General features: G+C 39.1%; 1 protein-coding gene and 1 long non-coding RNA gene across 3 annotated transcripts; one reads left to right on the forward strand and one right to left on the reverse strand.

Annotated features, from left to right (window-relative positions):
- Positions 1 to 264: 264 nt before the first annotated feature.
- On the forward strand, positions 265 to 2,451 carry LOC131225734 (protein RGF1 INDUCIBLE TRANSCRIPTION FACTOR 1). Its single transcript, XM_058221324.1, has 3 exons — positions 265 to 861; positions 932 to 1,147; positions 2,055 to 2,451. Exons 1-3 carry the CDS (start codon positions 685 to 687, stop codon positions 2,310 to 2,312), a joined length of 651 nt encoding a protein of 216 aa, XP_058077307.1. The 5' UTR covers positions 265 to 684; the 3' UTR covers positions 2,313 to 2,451.
- Positions 2,452 to 12,913: 10,462 nt separating this feature from the next.
- Positions 12,914 to 13,751, reverse strand: LOC131225628 (uncharacterized). 2 transcript variants are annotated; one of them, XR_009161439.1, is made up of 4 exons: positions 13,658 to 13,751; positions 13,495 to 13,572; positions 13,387 to 13,414; positions 12,914 to 13,095 (listed from the first exon to the last, which is right to left on the reverse strand). It is a non-coding gene; the product is annotated as an uncharacterized LOC131225628 (long non-coding RNA). The 2 variants fall into 2 exon arrangements; XR_009161438.1 differs by lacking the exon at positions 13,387 to 13,414.
- Between the last annotated feature and the right edge of the window lie 1,099 nt (positions 13,752 to 14,850).

Below are 14,850 nucleotides of genomic sequence, written 5' to 3' on the forward strand. Positions count from 1 at the left end.
TTGTGGACCGCTTCACATACTAAAATGAAAATGATCGATGGAAATTGATGGAAGGAGTAGATCTCATACAGATTTCGCGTCGGGCCCACTGAACTATGGGTTACACGGACTCCGTGCACGAAGGCTTCACGCAAGTTTGCGTCCGGTAACCAACAACTCTCACAAATGGACGGCCCATTTCATTACACGTCAGCAACATGGTCCACGTGCCATCCACGTGGAATGCATCGTTTTCTAGAACAACTTGCCCTCTCAAACGGCCGACCTTAGCATACGAAGAGACGCAAAGAACAGCCAAAGTAGCGTAAGCCAAACAATCCCTCTTTTCTTGAATCTACGGCATAAGAAGCGCGTGAGCGACCCCATCAAACGTAAGCCGTCCGATCGGACCACCTTAACCCCATTTGTTTATGCGTTTGTTCCTTGTCGAGGCGTTCTTGTGTTGTTGAATTCTAAGTTGCAGGTTGTTTCCATTAGTCTGCCCCTGCCCCTGCCCCCCATCTTCCTCCTATCACAAAAACTCTCCATCTTCATCGAACGGCCATCAATCAAGCCCAGCATCCCATTGAGACGCCACAACCGCACGATCATCGAATTCCCGTCTCCATCTCCAAATAAACATCTTTTTTTTTTCTTTTTTTTTTTTCTTTCTTGTGGTGGGGGTGCATAATTCATTATCGAACGATGATGCTGGTCCCACCATGGCTAGAACCATTGCTATCGACCGACTTCTTCTCCGTCTGTCGAACGCACCGAGACGCGACGCGGAGCGAGCGCAACATGTACTGCCTGGATTGCGCCGGGGATGCCTTCTGTTACTACTGCCGTGCGTCGAGACACAAGGATCACCGTGTTATTCAGGTGGTATTTTTGTAATTATTATTTTCGCATTTTATTTTTCCTATTGGTTTGATAGATGGGGCTAGTGTAGATAAGGAGATCATCATATCACGACGTGGTGAGAGTGGGGGAGATACAGAAGGCGCTGGACATAAGAGGCGTACAGACGTATGTAATAAACAGTGCGAGAGTGTTGTTCTTGAACGAGAGGCCACAGCCAAGAAGCGGGAAAGGAGGGGCTCATGCTTGCGAGATATGTGGGAGGAGTCTCTTAGATCCCTTGCGCTTCTGTTCTTTGGGTTGTAAGGTTTGTTTGTCCTCCATCCTCACATTACACTCTTCATTCCCTACGATCGTCGCCATCGTGAATCATCAATATATGTTTTCGAGGCTAGATCTAATACAAACGTTTCTAGGTGGGGTCACATCATATAAAATTCATGCAGAAACCCTCTTCAATGTCTCATAGTAATGGGGTCCATCCATCCTGATATAATGCATCCTCTGAATGGATTGGATGGAATATAGAAAAAACAAAAAAGTCAACTCCACATACAATCTGGAAGGTTTTCAATGGTGGACGTTGTTAATCCCAACAGTTCCTTCTGGTGTGTCCGACCCAAGTCTTACATATGTCTATTTTTCGGTTCCAAACCAGGAAAGTATGGTTCACAAATGATGAACAGATTGGATGTAATCAAAACTTCAAAATGGCCCCCACATGTTAATTAGTACCTTAAGCTTAAGGTAGAATCGTTTGTAAATGGATCCGTCCTCCTTGTTATTCTCGCTTGCTACATAACTGTCGACCTTTTTTATTTTTATTTTTTTTTAATAGTGGTTGTCCATCAGCCAGGCTGTCCATGACATGGACTGAATTGAATTCAAATCGATCAGACTAGAGAAATTGGTCCGATCGATGTTACATGTGTAACGCACTGCCATCTGGACTGGAAATTGTGGAGCCCAAAAACCATTGTAATAATTGGACGTAGATCTCAACGCCCGATTCGAAATTGGACCGCTGATTAATTCATGGCCACCCATTGAATGCTTATTATCATTTTGACCATTGGGATTCTCGGCTCCAGAATTTTGACCCTCGACATTGCTTCACACGTGTGCCACATATATGTATGTATAAGGTGGATAGGGTTGCTTGTTTGGCCCCCTTGAGGCATGTATTCTTAATTAATGTGATTGGTTATGCTTAGCTTGTAGGAATAAAGAGAAATGGAGATGCGAGCTTCATCTTAGACGACACACATCAGGTTGAAGGAATGGACGGCGATGATGATAGGGTGGAAGGGATCGGAGGAGATCAAGGGGCCGCAAGAGACGAAGATGAATTGCGTGTGGGTGCCGGCCAAGAGATGCACATTCGCACGCCTCACCCTAGCCATTCTTCTAATGCAAGGAGACGAAAGGGCATTCCTCATAGAGCACCCTTTGCCTCTTCCTCTTCTTATTAAATTATTAATTTAATTTTTAATTAATTCCAATAAACAATGCTCTACCAAAGCTCTTCTTTCATGATGCACCCGCATTGCCCATTTCTTGCTGGAAGTTGCACTGTACCTACGATGCATGTTATATATCTATATCAGGAGCAGCTCTAGATTCTCTTACTTCTTGAACAGATGAATCTCCATTACATGAGTCTTCAGACGGTCCGAGATTCTTTTACTTCCTTCTGGACCAGAAGAATCTCCAAACGGTCCCGAGATTCTCTTTTGAGAGATAAGAACGATATTTACTCTTTAAAACAAGGGCAAAATTGTCATTTAGAAAATGTAACCATTCATCCAGAGACTATTCAGATTTTTCGGCTCACTACAATGGCCTAGATTGCAGCCCCTTTCCTTTTCATGTGTAGCCCCGATTAGACTTGTACTCTCTGCATTTAGCTTACGTGAAAATATAGTATTAGGGGACCCGGTGTGTCAAAAGTTTAGTAGGGTTCACTCCGCGCATTTAGTGCATTATAGAATTAAGAGGTTAGCCAAAAGAAAAAAATAAATAAAAGGGCATAGTTAAAAGTGAGGAGGTACTAAAAAAGTAAAGGGTCCCCCACTTCCAAATCTTCTCTTAATTATTATATATATTAGAGGAAGTGGCACATGCAATGCAAATAGAGGGAGGAAGGGAGAGAAAATCAAGAGAGCTTTTCCAAGGTAAGAGAAAAAATGGAAGGAAAGGGGAGGAACGGGTTAAATTTAAGCTGCATGAGTACTTAAGATGAATCTAACCTGTTGGTTCATAAGCATGCATATTTTGAAATTTTCATAAATACTCATTATCAAACAATCTAACTTGTTCACAACCTCAAGTGTAGGGTCGCGATGTAGTATTAACTCGGTGAGACCGGAGTCGAATCTACAGAGACTAAATTTGTACGTATTCTGAAAATAATTAGAACTAGAACTAGAATAAGATCTAAACCTACATATGGAATAAAGTGAGTAATTGTGAATAATGTTGATTAAAACTATCAATTGAAAGGTAGGAACTAGGGTGCCGAGGATCCACTTGTAGCTTTCAGGATGTTACCTCACTTTCATTCAAGAGACACAATTGGAATTGGAATCTTATCCTATCTAATTGGAAGATGAAGCAATTATACTCAATCTGAATTTTTCATTGACCTAGCCACATATGAAAGAATATTGTAATGATTGGAAGGGATTTCATCATCATACCATGCCTAGGAGACGATGGTGAACAACAGATTTACCAATCTCACAATCTCAAAATAGGAAAAGAAGATATTTAAAGCTATCACAACATACATCTATTGTAATTTGAGTCACAATAAATCATAGAAAACTATAAATATTCATTAAATGCAAACTAGAAATTAATGAGGTTCAAGAAAAATAAGAATCAAAGTATATAAAATAAAAATAAAAAATCATCCCAACACGCTACAAGTTTCACCTCTTAGCCCTATCTAAGAGGTTTAACCAACCATAAACATGATTAGATCTAAAACCTTTTTAAAAAATGCATTAAAAATAAGGAAGGAAGAAAAACTCTTAGGCAACTGCTCCACTCCTTGGCTCTGCTTCTTAAAACCTAATTTATATTTAAAACTCCTCAAAGAACCCATATTTATAGCCTTTGTCTGACTGTATTTGAAAACCACCTCAAATTTAGGCACTCTGTGTAATGCCTTCAATGTCATCGAACGTAAGTTGAATTCGGAAGTCACGCCTTTTCGTACTGCATAACACCTTTCGCATTACGTAACTCTTCATATCATTGAACATACCTTCGATGTCATTGAACTGCATTTGATGTCATCCAAGTGTGTTCGATCAATCGAGAATGTGTCCACAGTGTTCCAACGAGTTACTCCAAAAATTCACAAAAATCTCGATGTCATCGAACTGCCTTTGAGTCATCGAGCAGGTCTTCGATGTTATTGAGAACTGCATCCAATTTGTCCAGTAACCAACTTGATTTTTATGTAATTCTTCGATGTCATGGACCCGTGTTTGATGTCATCGAGCACTGGCTTCAATGTCATCGACCGATGGTCAATGACATTGATAGTGAAGTTCAGATTCTATGAATTTCTGCACTTTGTACTTTCGACTTTCTTTCTTCTCCACTTGGTTTCCTTGAATCTTGGGGTCTTGAAATCTTCAATCTTGGCCTCCTAAGATCCAACCCTTGCCTTGGTGATTCTTTTGCATTAAATCCATGCTTTTAACACTCTTTTCAATTCAAGCTCTTAGATTCACCTTGCAATATAAACATGTATATAATATACCCATTAAGCATTATCATGTTTATAAAACTAAGATATAAATAGGAGGGTATATGTAATATTTTCTACTCAACACACCCCCTCAACCAGTATTTTGCTAGTCCCGAGCAAAACATGTGTCACACCCCAAATCTGAGGATGGACAACTTCCGTGATGCCCCGAATCCGGCACTCAACTTGCATACACTAAGTCCCGAGCTCGGCGCACTGCAGGGAAGATTTTTGACTGAAATTTTATATAATAATAATAATAATAATAATAATAATAATACCTGAGTATGAAGATCCATGATCAAAATATCAAGCAACACTCTCCATTATAAATCCCGATGGTTACAAGTACAATGCTTTCTAAAAGGTATATAAAGTTAACATTGCTAAATCTAAAAATAGATGAAATGCATCAAGAAAGCTAAGTCTTTCAAGCTACTCTAGCCCTCAAAAAAATGAGAAATATGAAGCTTGGGCAAAAAGCTTAATGAGTATACTCGTGTGTGCAGTGTGTCCTACATGCAAGCAAGATAAATATGCCGCGAAGAAATCATGTATGGTGAAAGGCGTGAGCACGTAAGGTATGATGTCAATGCTAATGCAATGCATATGCATCATAATAATACTCCGAGTCAATGCTACCAGCATCACCAAGTCATATTTTCATTTCTCCTATACCACGGCCATAACCGTATTACACACATCCGTAATCACATCATCATCATCATATTGGTATGCCATATCATAACTGTATATCTCGAAAAACACCGTGGTCGACACTCACGCACCAGGCACTAGCAATCGACCTCGCATACCCGCCCTGCGGTGGACTTCCACCCGGTATGCCAGTAGTGGACCTCATTCGCGTTTCTCCTCACCGGCGAGTCAGATCGGTCCCTATTTGCACCTCAGCCCTTACGCAGGTTGGACCCACCTCTTTTCAACCCGACCTCGTCAGTGGGAGTCAAATCCATGACTCATATATCCACTCAGCCCAACGGTGAGGTATCCCTAGCTAGCATAGTGGTTTAGGGACTTTCAACCCAAGGGGCACATCATCCTCTACTATTTCCATACTTCCGGTGTCCCGTTCCTTTTCAGGGATAACCTAAGTCATCATTATAGATACACATTTCATCGTCAAGATCCAACTCATGTTATACGGCGCGACTGTGATATTTTGATCATCATGTATGCCATGACTTTGCATGAATTCAAGCAATTATGATAAGACATACGTTCAAGTGCATGTGGTATGCATATGATGTCATGAGTTTAGGGTCTTCTTAACCTTTAAGCCAAAAATGACATACAATCATCATGTGACACTATCAACTATATCAATCAATGGTTATGTGACTAAATTGAAGAGGACATATCTTACACATGAACAAATGTATTGAAGTACACGTGCACATACCATCATTCCATGGTATATGAGTATGATCAATATCAACATGGTCAAGTAAATAAATATAGTATGCTAGGAAGTGGAACAACATTAGTCAAGATATTAAATCACATATTTCTATTAACCATAATCACTAACATCACTAATATCATCCATAGTTATCATAATCACGAGCATTAATTGTATTCAGAGTTACACTATATCCTTCGCAAGATAGATATTCCATTAGTGGCTTTGGCCCAATGTGATTTTCTTCTATTGAAACCATATGGTTATACTCTAACGGAGCCTTATGGTTATGAGTGGTGGTGATGCAAAGTACATGCACCAAATGGTTATGAGATGAAAGGCATCGATATAACATATAGTAAATGAGCCACAGGATAGATGGTGCTAGTGAAACTCATATAATGTAGAGGGCTTCACCTTCAAGTGAGTTGTTAGTAGGTTGGATTTGCAAATAATTATCATAGTAGTTCTACAATGGTCTGGAAGGCACAAGTAAACCTCATAAGATAAAGTGAGCCCTAAGTTAAACGACTTGGGTATATAATATACACATAAGAGTTATCATGGTTGTATGACGTGGGTTTGTCTCATATAACGTAGTGGGTCCTACTTCCAAGTAGTCCTGTAAGCAGATGGGTCCACACACAAACATTACGATGGGTCCCATCAAGTAGATAGTATAGGTAACTCACGTACATTAAGGTAGTACAAGGAAGAACAGTTTAAAAGTATGAGGCACACGTCAGCGGTCTCTGTGATCGAACTGTTTGGTTGAAAAAACAATTGAATAGTGCGGATAAAATACGTATATTGAGTGGGTTCACAAGTGTTCGAAAGTTATATGTTCAATTAACACTATTTCATATCATCTGACTTATTTAGGAATTTAGATCTAGGTCATTTTAGAATCATGTTCTAGAATTAGCTAGCCTAATGGATAAATGGTGAAATATGCAATACTTACATCGATGTAAGGTCCATAATCAATCCGACACACATCCTATGTTCACATACCCAAGAGGTTACACTGTCAGCATAGTCTAGGAGTCTGAGTAATCACGCAATTCTCATATGCCCACATAGTCTTATGGCCACTCCATTATCAAAAATCCATATGGTTAGTGGCCACACAAATGTCACTCAACTTGCCATAATAAAGGATTTAAGGTCACATGGTTACTTATTTTCACTACACCATAGCTCATACATCTATGGGCAACCACTTTATTAAGCTCTCACATAGTCAGGTTGTCGATGCTATAATTTCATTTGGTTGAGTGGACATACAATTTGTATCATGGTCTAGTGACCACATCTCAAAGTATCCAAGGTATAATCACAAGCATACCCACCATAATCGGTTACACTATATTACACTAACTCTTAAACTATGACCGCCTAATACTTCACATGGAGAATAACTCAGATTCAGTGTCACATGATCAAGAGACCAAGAACTAGCTTCCATCACATCAAATATAGTTTAGTGGTCCCACATCTGCCTCACCTATGAGCATAATGTAAGGGTTGTAATTATGTTGCATGACACCGAATTGAAGGCTACCCCATTATCAAGTTATATAATCCAACCTATATTATAATACTCATGACTAAGAAAATATGCACGTACAACCTGATTGTTTATGGTTTAGGTGATTATGGCCATGCCCATAAGCACGTGGTCATATCATTGGGTGGTCACCAATGCCACCCGACTTCATGTAATTGGTTGGCCTTGTGTGCATTTCGCAATCATATGGTTAGACGACTACATATTCTCCATAATTGCATAAGATTAGGTGACCATACATACGTCACATGCCCACATGATTAAGGGGCCAAACACGTATATCATACCCTTACACTAGATTAAGCGGTCATTCATACATCTTACAAAGATAAGATTAAAGGCCAAAAATCACCATTTTTGTACAAGTGAGTGGGCCATACAAGATCACAAGGTTGCTTAGGTAAGTGGGCCGCACAAAATCACCAGTTCATTGATTTAAGTGGGCCAGGGAATTTCAGCTCAAGCAATATCTTCATGCTTTCAGTTTATCTAGTAGGGATGACTTTTGTATAGTTTGGATGATATATAAACATAATGGTGGGGCACACAATAGCCCCCAACAAACTTCGATGGCAAATAAACTTTATAGTGGGTCCCACATGGTGGGCCCACTCAGTTTTGGGTGACAAATAAACATTAAAGTGACCCTAAGGAGGTTGGCCACGTTGTAGGGTCACAATCTGTGCAACATAAATGGACAGGTTGGATCTCTCCTAAACATCAAAGTGGACCCTCGAAGGTTTCAACTATGGGTAATTTGGGCTCATCCAAGTGGGTGGGTCCCACTGATGTGGCAGGGCCACATTTATAAGGTCTGCAAAAGCTGATAGATGATGTGGATCTAACAAACATATTATGGTGAAATTCTAGGAGGTTTTAATGGTGGACATTACAACAACACCGTTTCTTGTGCCACTAAAATAGACAGATGGTTCGGATGTAGCTTATACATCATAGTGGGCCCCATGGTCTGGTGGGCCCTACATGGGCATAAAAGGAAACACCTACTTATTCCCCTTTAAAACATTCATAATCATTTGTTGGCCCATCGAGGCATGGTTCACAAATCCAGCCCATCCATTATGTGTGCCCCACTTGGTTAAGGGTTCAAACCAAGTTTCAGATGCATCAAAATTTCAAGTGGACCCCAGCAAGTGTTTTTATATTCTCGAGCTTCGAGTTGTACGAATGGTTCAAGGAGATCAAAGTTACATGGGTCCTAAAGTGATGTATTTATTATATCTACACTGTTTATCTCTATAGAGATATTTTAGAGTATTATCCAAAAAAATGAATCATATCCAAAGATTATCTGGACAATACCACAAATAGCAGTGGAGATAATGATTTCACTATTAAACAATTCACAGGGTCACTATAACATTTATTTTGCCATCCAATGTGTTCATAAGGTCACAAAGACCTGAATTAAGATAAGAAAAAACAAATTTCATATTGATCCAAAACTTCTGTGACCCAAAAAGGGTTCCAATGGTAGACGTCCAATCCCCTGCTGCTTTTGTAGTGTGGACCACTTGATAGTTAGATCTGTTTTATTTTATTTTTTAAAATTTTTATTTATTTAATTTAATTTAATTTAATTTCTAAAGCCTTGAGACAAGCTCGCTGAATGGATGGACGGTTTGGATATAACACATACCTCATGATCATAACCACAGAACTTGTTAACGTCGAAACAAGTCTTCTCATGTTTTTAGATGGTGTGGGCTAGCTGAGTTCCGTGTACGACTGATTTTTGGAGTATCCCAGTTTCTAAAGAAGACCCATCAAATGCATGGTGTAGATGCTCAACATGCATCGTGGTGGGGCCTGTGTTGGGGCCCATTGTTCCTACCCGTTCCAAGCAGCAGTAGCTGCAGCGTCCTCTGGACGTTGGACATCAGCAGCCAGGGGCATCAGCCACTACGCCAAAATCGTGAATTTACGATGGACCAAATCCATCATAAAACCAAATAAACGATGGATTTCGTCCGTCGCTTGGTCCGTCACTATTTACTGGGTCGGTTTTTTTCCCCGACAGATAAAATCCGTCGTTTAATATGCGACGGATAAGTAGCGACAGATAAGATTCGTCGCAAAAACTAAAAAATCCAACGCAAAAATTCGAAAAACCCCACTCGAATTAGTCGTTATTAAAAATATTAGCGATGGATAAGGTCCGTCGCTAATAATTAGAGCGACGGACTTCAAATTCGTTGACTATCGATGTTCAAAAATTAGCGACTGATTTGGTCCGTCGCTAAATATATGTAAATAAAAAGAAGAAAATTATTATTATTATTATTTTTGAATGTTACACCTGATAGTCATTCAAAAAATAATTCACATGATTGTTTAATAAGAATCCTATTCACAAAATTGGTAACAACTCAATTCAATAGAAGATATGGCCTCTGGGGCTAACCCAAACAACAATTCCCATAGTTTCAAGTTGGACGTGAAACATTGAATTGCAATAGGGCATTCATAACCTTTAGATTGGTGCCCGAAAATAGACAGTTGAAATTAAAAACAGTAACAGTTCATATTAAATGGAAAAAATGCAAAAGAAAGGATGAGTTCAGATCAACTACCTGGATACCAGGTCCATCGGCCCCACTCATGCAAACTCAAGATCCAAGGACAACATATCGTTGGGATGAAGACTATAGAAATCCTTGGAAAAGGGAGGAAGAAAAAGGAAAAAGTGCCTGAAGATTGTTAAATAATGGCCACACCATGGAAGCAAAATTCATGTTTACCTCCACGTACCTATAGTTGTGTCAAAATTGCAACTTGAAAATCCAAATGAGAAACATAAACATGAATAGTAAGATTTGTGGACTAGAAATAATAACAAATTACCAAGGATCATGGTATAGATAATGCATTGCAGCCTTGTAAGCTTCCTGGAATATGAACAAATACTCCTCTCATCTCCGAATAACAGATAGGCCTGTAGTCAGTAAGAAAGCCCTTGAGAAAAATGAACAATGAATTTCTTGGAGTTGCATAGAGAAAAGAGAATATGTACCAGATGATAAACCATATCTCATATTATTTCTTTTATAACTCCAAAAGGGAAAAGGGAAAAGGTAAAAAGATCCACCAAGGCAACAGATAAGACATGGTTTTATGTTTTGATCAATATGTGAAATAACATATTCATCAATATGGGCTTGAGAGCATAAATTGGATGCAAACAAATCCAAAAACATTGGCTCCTCACTGAGTTCTCTATATACAACAAAACTACACTATGCAATTGAAGATTATACATGCTGCAATGCCTACAATATTATGGGATCAAATAAGTCAAAAACCATATCAAGTTAACATAAAACAGAGGTTACGCCCACATGTATATGGATTCATGACCATCAACATGCAGCCGCACATGCCAATATGGAACATGTGTATGAGACCCCAGCTTTCCATTAGATACACCACACGCATAATGCAATATAGAAAAGAAATGGAGGCTAATACAACTCATCTAGAACATCCATGGGCTTGATGCTTATAGTATTCCCTCACAAAAGAAGGCTCATAAGATACTACACATTAAGAAGTAAACCAGAATTTTATTTATCCGAAAGTGCTAACTGCTGAAATTTTGGAATACCTTCTCAACGAAAAAAAACCAATAGACTAGAAAACAAATAAAATGAAATAACTGTTCTAATTGCTTCATCTCTCTAATGTTCCGTACAACAGACCCAAACAAAGGAGAATTCAAATCGAAATGAAACAAAGATCATACCTACTCTTAAGGCAGAGAAAATTCTACGCATCTCAAAATTTTCATTTCTGAATAGAAGAAGACCCAAAAGAAACTGCTTCTTTGAAATTGGAAGCATAAGAAGCAGTACCTTTGAGATTCTCAAAAGACTCATCGTAGTCATAGCCCTATCCCAACTATTTGAAGTTGGCAACTTGGCATCGTGAATCATGTGTTGTCAATCATGATTAGGCACACAGTTGTAGTATGGGGATTTGCATGTGATTTGTTAGAAACTTTGTTTCTTATAGAGAAACAAAGACAAAGGAAGAAAGAAACTGAAAACTGGAAAAGACTTTGATCAGGTCATCTTTAAGAATGTAGGATAAGTTTCTATTGCCTTTTCTTTTTTATAATTGAAGGACTACCATTCAAATGATACAGTGTAGATACAATATGCAAAGACTTTGATCCCAAAGAACCTGAACGGCCCTAAATGACACATCTGAACTTCTCTAATGCTTTGATCAAGTCATCCAACCAGCCAAAAATTCATTAAAGAATGACTTCACCAGAAGCAGTTCTGTTACTAGCTACTGATCATTTACAAACCCTTGGCCACCATGGTCATGTTTCAGTCATATATGCTGGAAAAATAAAAGACAGTCCCCACCCAATCCTGTCCCAAAATAATAATGAACTAATAGCAACAAAATAGAAGTTCTGCAGAAACATAAGCATTACACACCAAAAGGTCGCAAACTTTGGAGCTGGCAAGGACTTCCACAATTAGTTGCTGACAACCATGTTTTACTGAAATGCTCCCAAGTTCCCATCTCAAACTATTGACATACGGATGCACACCAAGTAAACATTTTCTTCTTTATGGTTTTCCTATTGATGTCATGCTACCAGCAGTTTTGCTTTTGATATTTGCTACCAACTGCTTGGCTAAACGTGGTTTATGCCTGTGGGACACACAATCTGGACGGTCTGCTGACACATGTAAGTTGTGTGTTCGGTGGATGTAAGACAGCCACTTAACAATTGATGGCTTTTGGAGCAGCATAGACTAAAGAAGGCACCAAAAAGCACTCACTGGCCCAATGTCAATTATCTTTTTTTTTCCCTGAAAGATAGTCCAATGTCGATTATCTACAGTAACGAGAAACAAAAACTAGCTTCATGATCAGCAATCCTCTGCACATAAAGATGCATTGAGACAGATGAACAAACCGAGATACTGCACATGAATTATTCTCACTTTCAGAAGATAAGGTCACCCAAACAACTGATAAACGGGGAGCTTGTTTCTTATCCATTACAGCATTGCAACCTAGACTGAGGAGGAGGAGATTTAAAGCATTGTTTATAGACATATCATACATTGTAGGCACCATAAATCAATAATAACCTGAACCATTATAGGATTTGGCCCTGATGGAGATATGTAAACTGCTGGTCCAGCATTCAGCATAGATTCAGCCTACAGTTTCCCAAACATTATATATATATATATATATATATATATATATATATATAGAGAGAGAGAGAGAGAGAGAGAGAGAGAGAGAGGAGAAGTTGAATCAGTGAAACGGAGAAAGGTAAGAAATCATACAGGGGACTGCCCCATACGCAATGTCAGAATAGTACGACCAAGCTCTAAAAGAAGAGCTCCTAAATGTTGCATGGCCACTCCTACTTGCATTGTTTCTGCCTGAATTTGTCCCCGTGTCACTGGATCAGTAGTTCCCCCCTCTTTCAATGCGCCCTGCAATATTCTATGGAACTGCAGAAAGTTACAATTAAGCAAAACTAGATACAAAAAACTAGTTGGCAAAAGATTCAGAGAGTGTGAAATTGTGCATCATAAAAGTCAAAAAGTAATCTCCATGGAAAGAAAATGCCTTGTCATGCCCAAATTACATCAACGCATTGCCTATGGCTCTGAAGAAGAATGAATGGACTAGGCCTATAAATGCAACTTTATGATAATGACTCTCCAAAATTTTAGTTGTACACAAGATGAGAGCTTTAAAGGAAAGCCACTAGAGCAAGATGCAAATCAACACCTTAGGATGGTGGGCCAGCCACATTGGCCTGATAATCACAAACACCCAGATGAGAATACAGTTGAACCTCAATGTAAACTGTTACTGCATAAACAAAGCATTACTCACAGCTGTAGGTGTATTGCTCGCCCCGCCACTAGTAGCCACATTTCCAACTCCAACAGAATTCAGAACTGCTCCAATAATCTATGAAAGAAAGCAGTGAGAAAAATTAGCCTACAAAACTGGAAAATTGACTGTGATTCACTTATAACAAAACCGATGAACAGACCAGCGTAAGGTCAGGTACAATGCCTTCACCTTGGTCCCCAATATTGAAAGTTCCCAGAACCACACTGAAATTTGCCCAACCCTGTTACGGGGGGGCACCAGGAGTTGAATCATTTCCTGCAAAATAAAACAAATGCTCCATATGATAAACCTCCATATCAGTTCTAAAAGAATAATTCATGGTTGCAAATGCTTAAAACTGTAAGACTCTTACAACTAGCCTGTTTCCTGTCATGATGAGTAAAAAAGAAAGTTAAGGGGCCATTCCATGGGCTTAGCAAACTCTAAAGGTGGAGTCATTTATAGAGAAAAAAAAAAGAGGGCAACTTATCAAATAAAGCTTTAATTAAACCTGTGAAACAAGATTACGCAACTGCCACACTGCTTGAGGAGATCCATCCATAAAATACAAAGCACTAGATAGCCCAACACGGATATCCACTCGATTAAGTTCTAGTTCGGTCAAATTTAGAACCTGCAAAATTTCACATAGTGAGCACAGCCATGCAATTGATAGAAAAAATGAACTAATACAAACTACTCGTTGCCATGAACTTAACAAATTGAAGCAGTGACAGCCCCAAAATATGTTTGACATTCAGATTCTGAAATACACCACATTCAGGCATGTAATCTTGGAATGATAATGTCGATTGCAATGAGCTGTATTCCCAAGCCATATGCCCACAGCCACATAGAGACATCCTTAGATGATTAAGGTTGGTGTATCCCAGCCTGAAAATTTACAATTTCTCTGACCAAACTTTTTAACCTGTTGAGAAACCAAAATACAATCCACAGAGCCCAACTGCCTGTTCACAGCTGAAAAGGAACTGAATCTCTGGATATGAAAGTTCATTGTAACAATGAATAGAGTAGAGCTTGTGTTAAACTCCATGCTACCCTCTCTAGATCTCTGCAACTTAAAAATGCTCAAACTAGAAATTGGACCTTAAATAGGGGAGGCTTAGATCTAATGCCAAAAAGAATTATGTATTTGGTTTCTGACAGAAACAAGGACATTCTATTTATAGTCAAACTTTCATGATTTCCCCCCGTCTCTCCAGAGCCAGCCCCTGGCGGTGTTTCTGACTGGATCGGCTGTCTTGCAACTAAATGCAGTGTATGCCCATCTTCTAGATCTAATTATAGTCAAGAGACAACAGAGCGCACGAAAAGTAACAGAACATGGAA

This window comes from Magnolia sinica, chromosome 14 (assembly GCF_029962835.1).
Source record: "Magnolia sinica isolate HGM2019 chromosome 14, MsV1, whole genome shotgun sequence".
NCBI classification, from domain to species: Eukaryota; Viridiplantae; Streptophyta; class Magnoliopsida; order Magnoliales; family Magnoliaceae; genus Magnolia; species Magnolia sinica.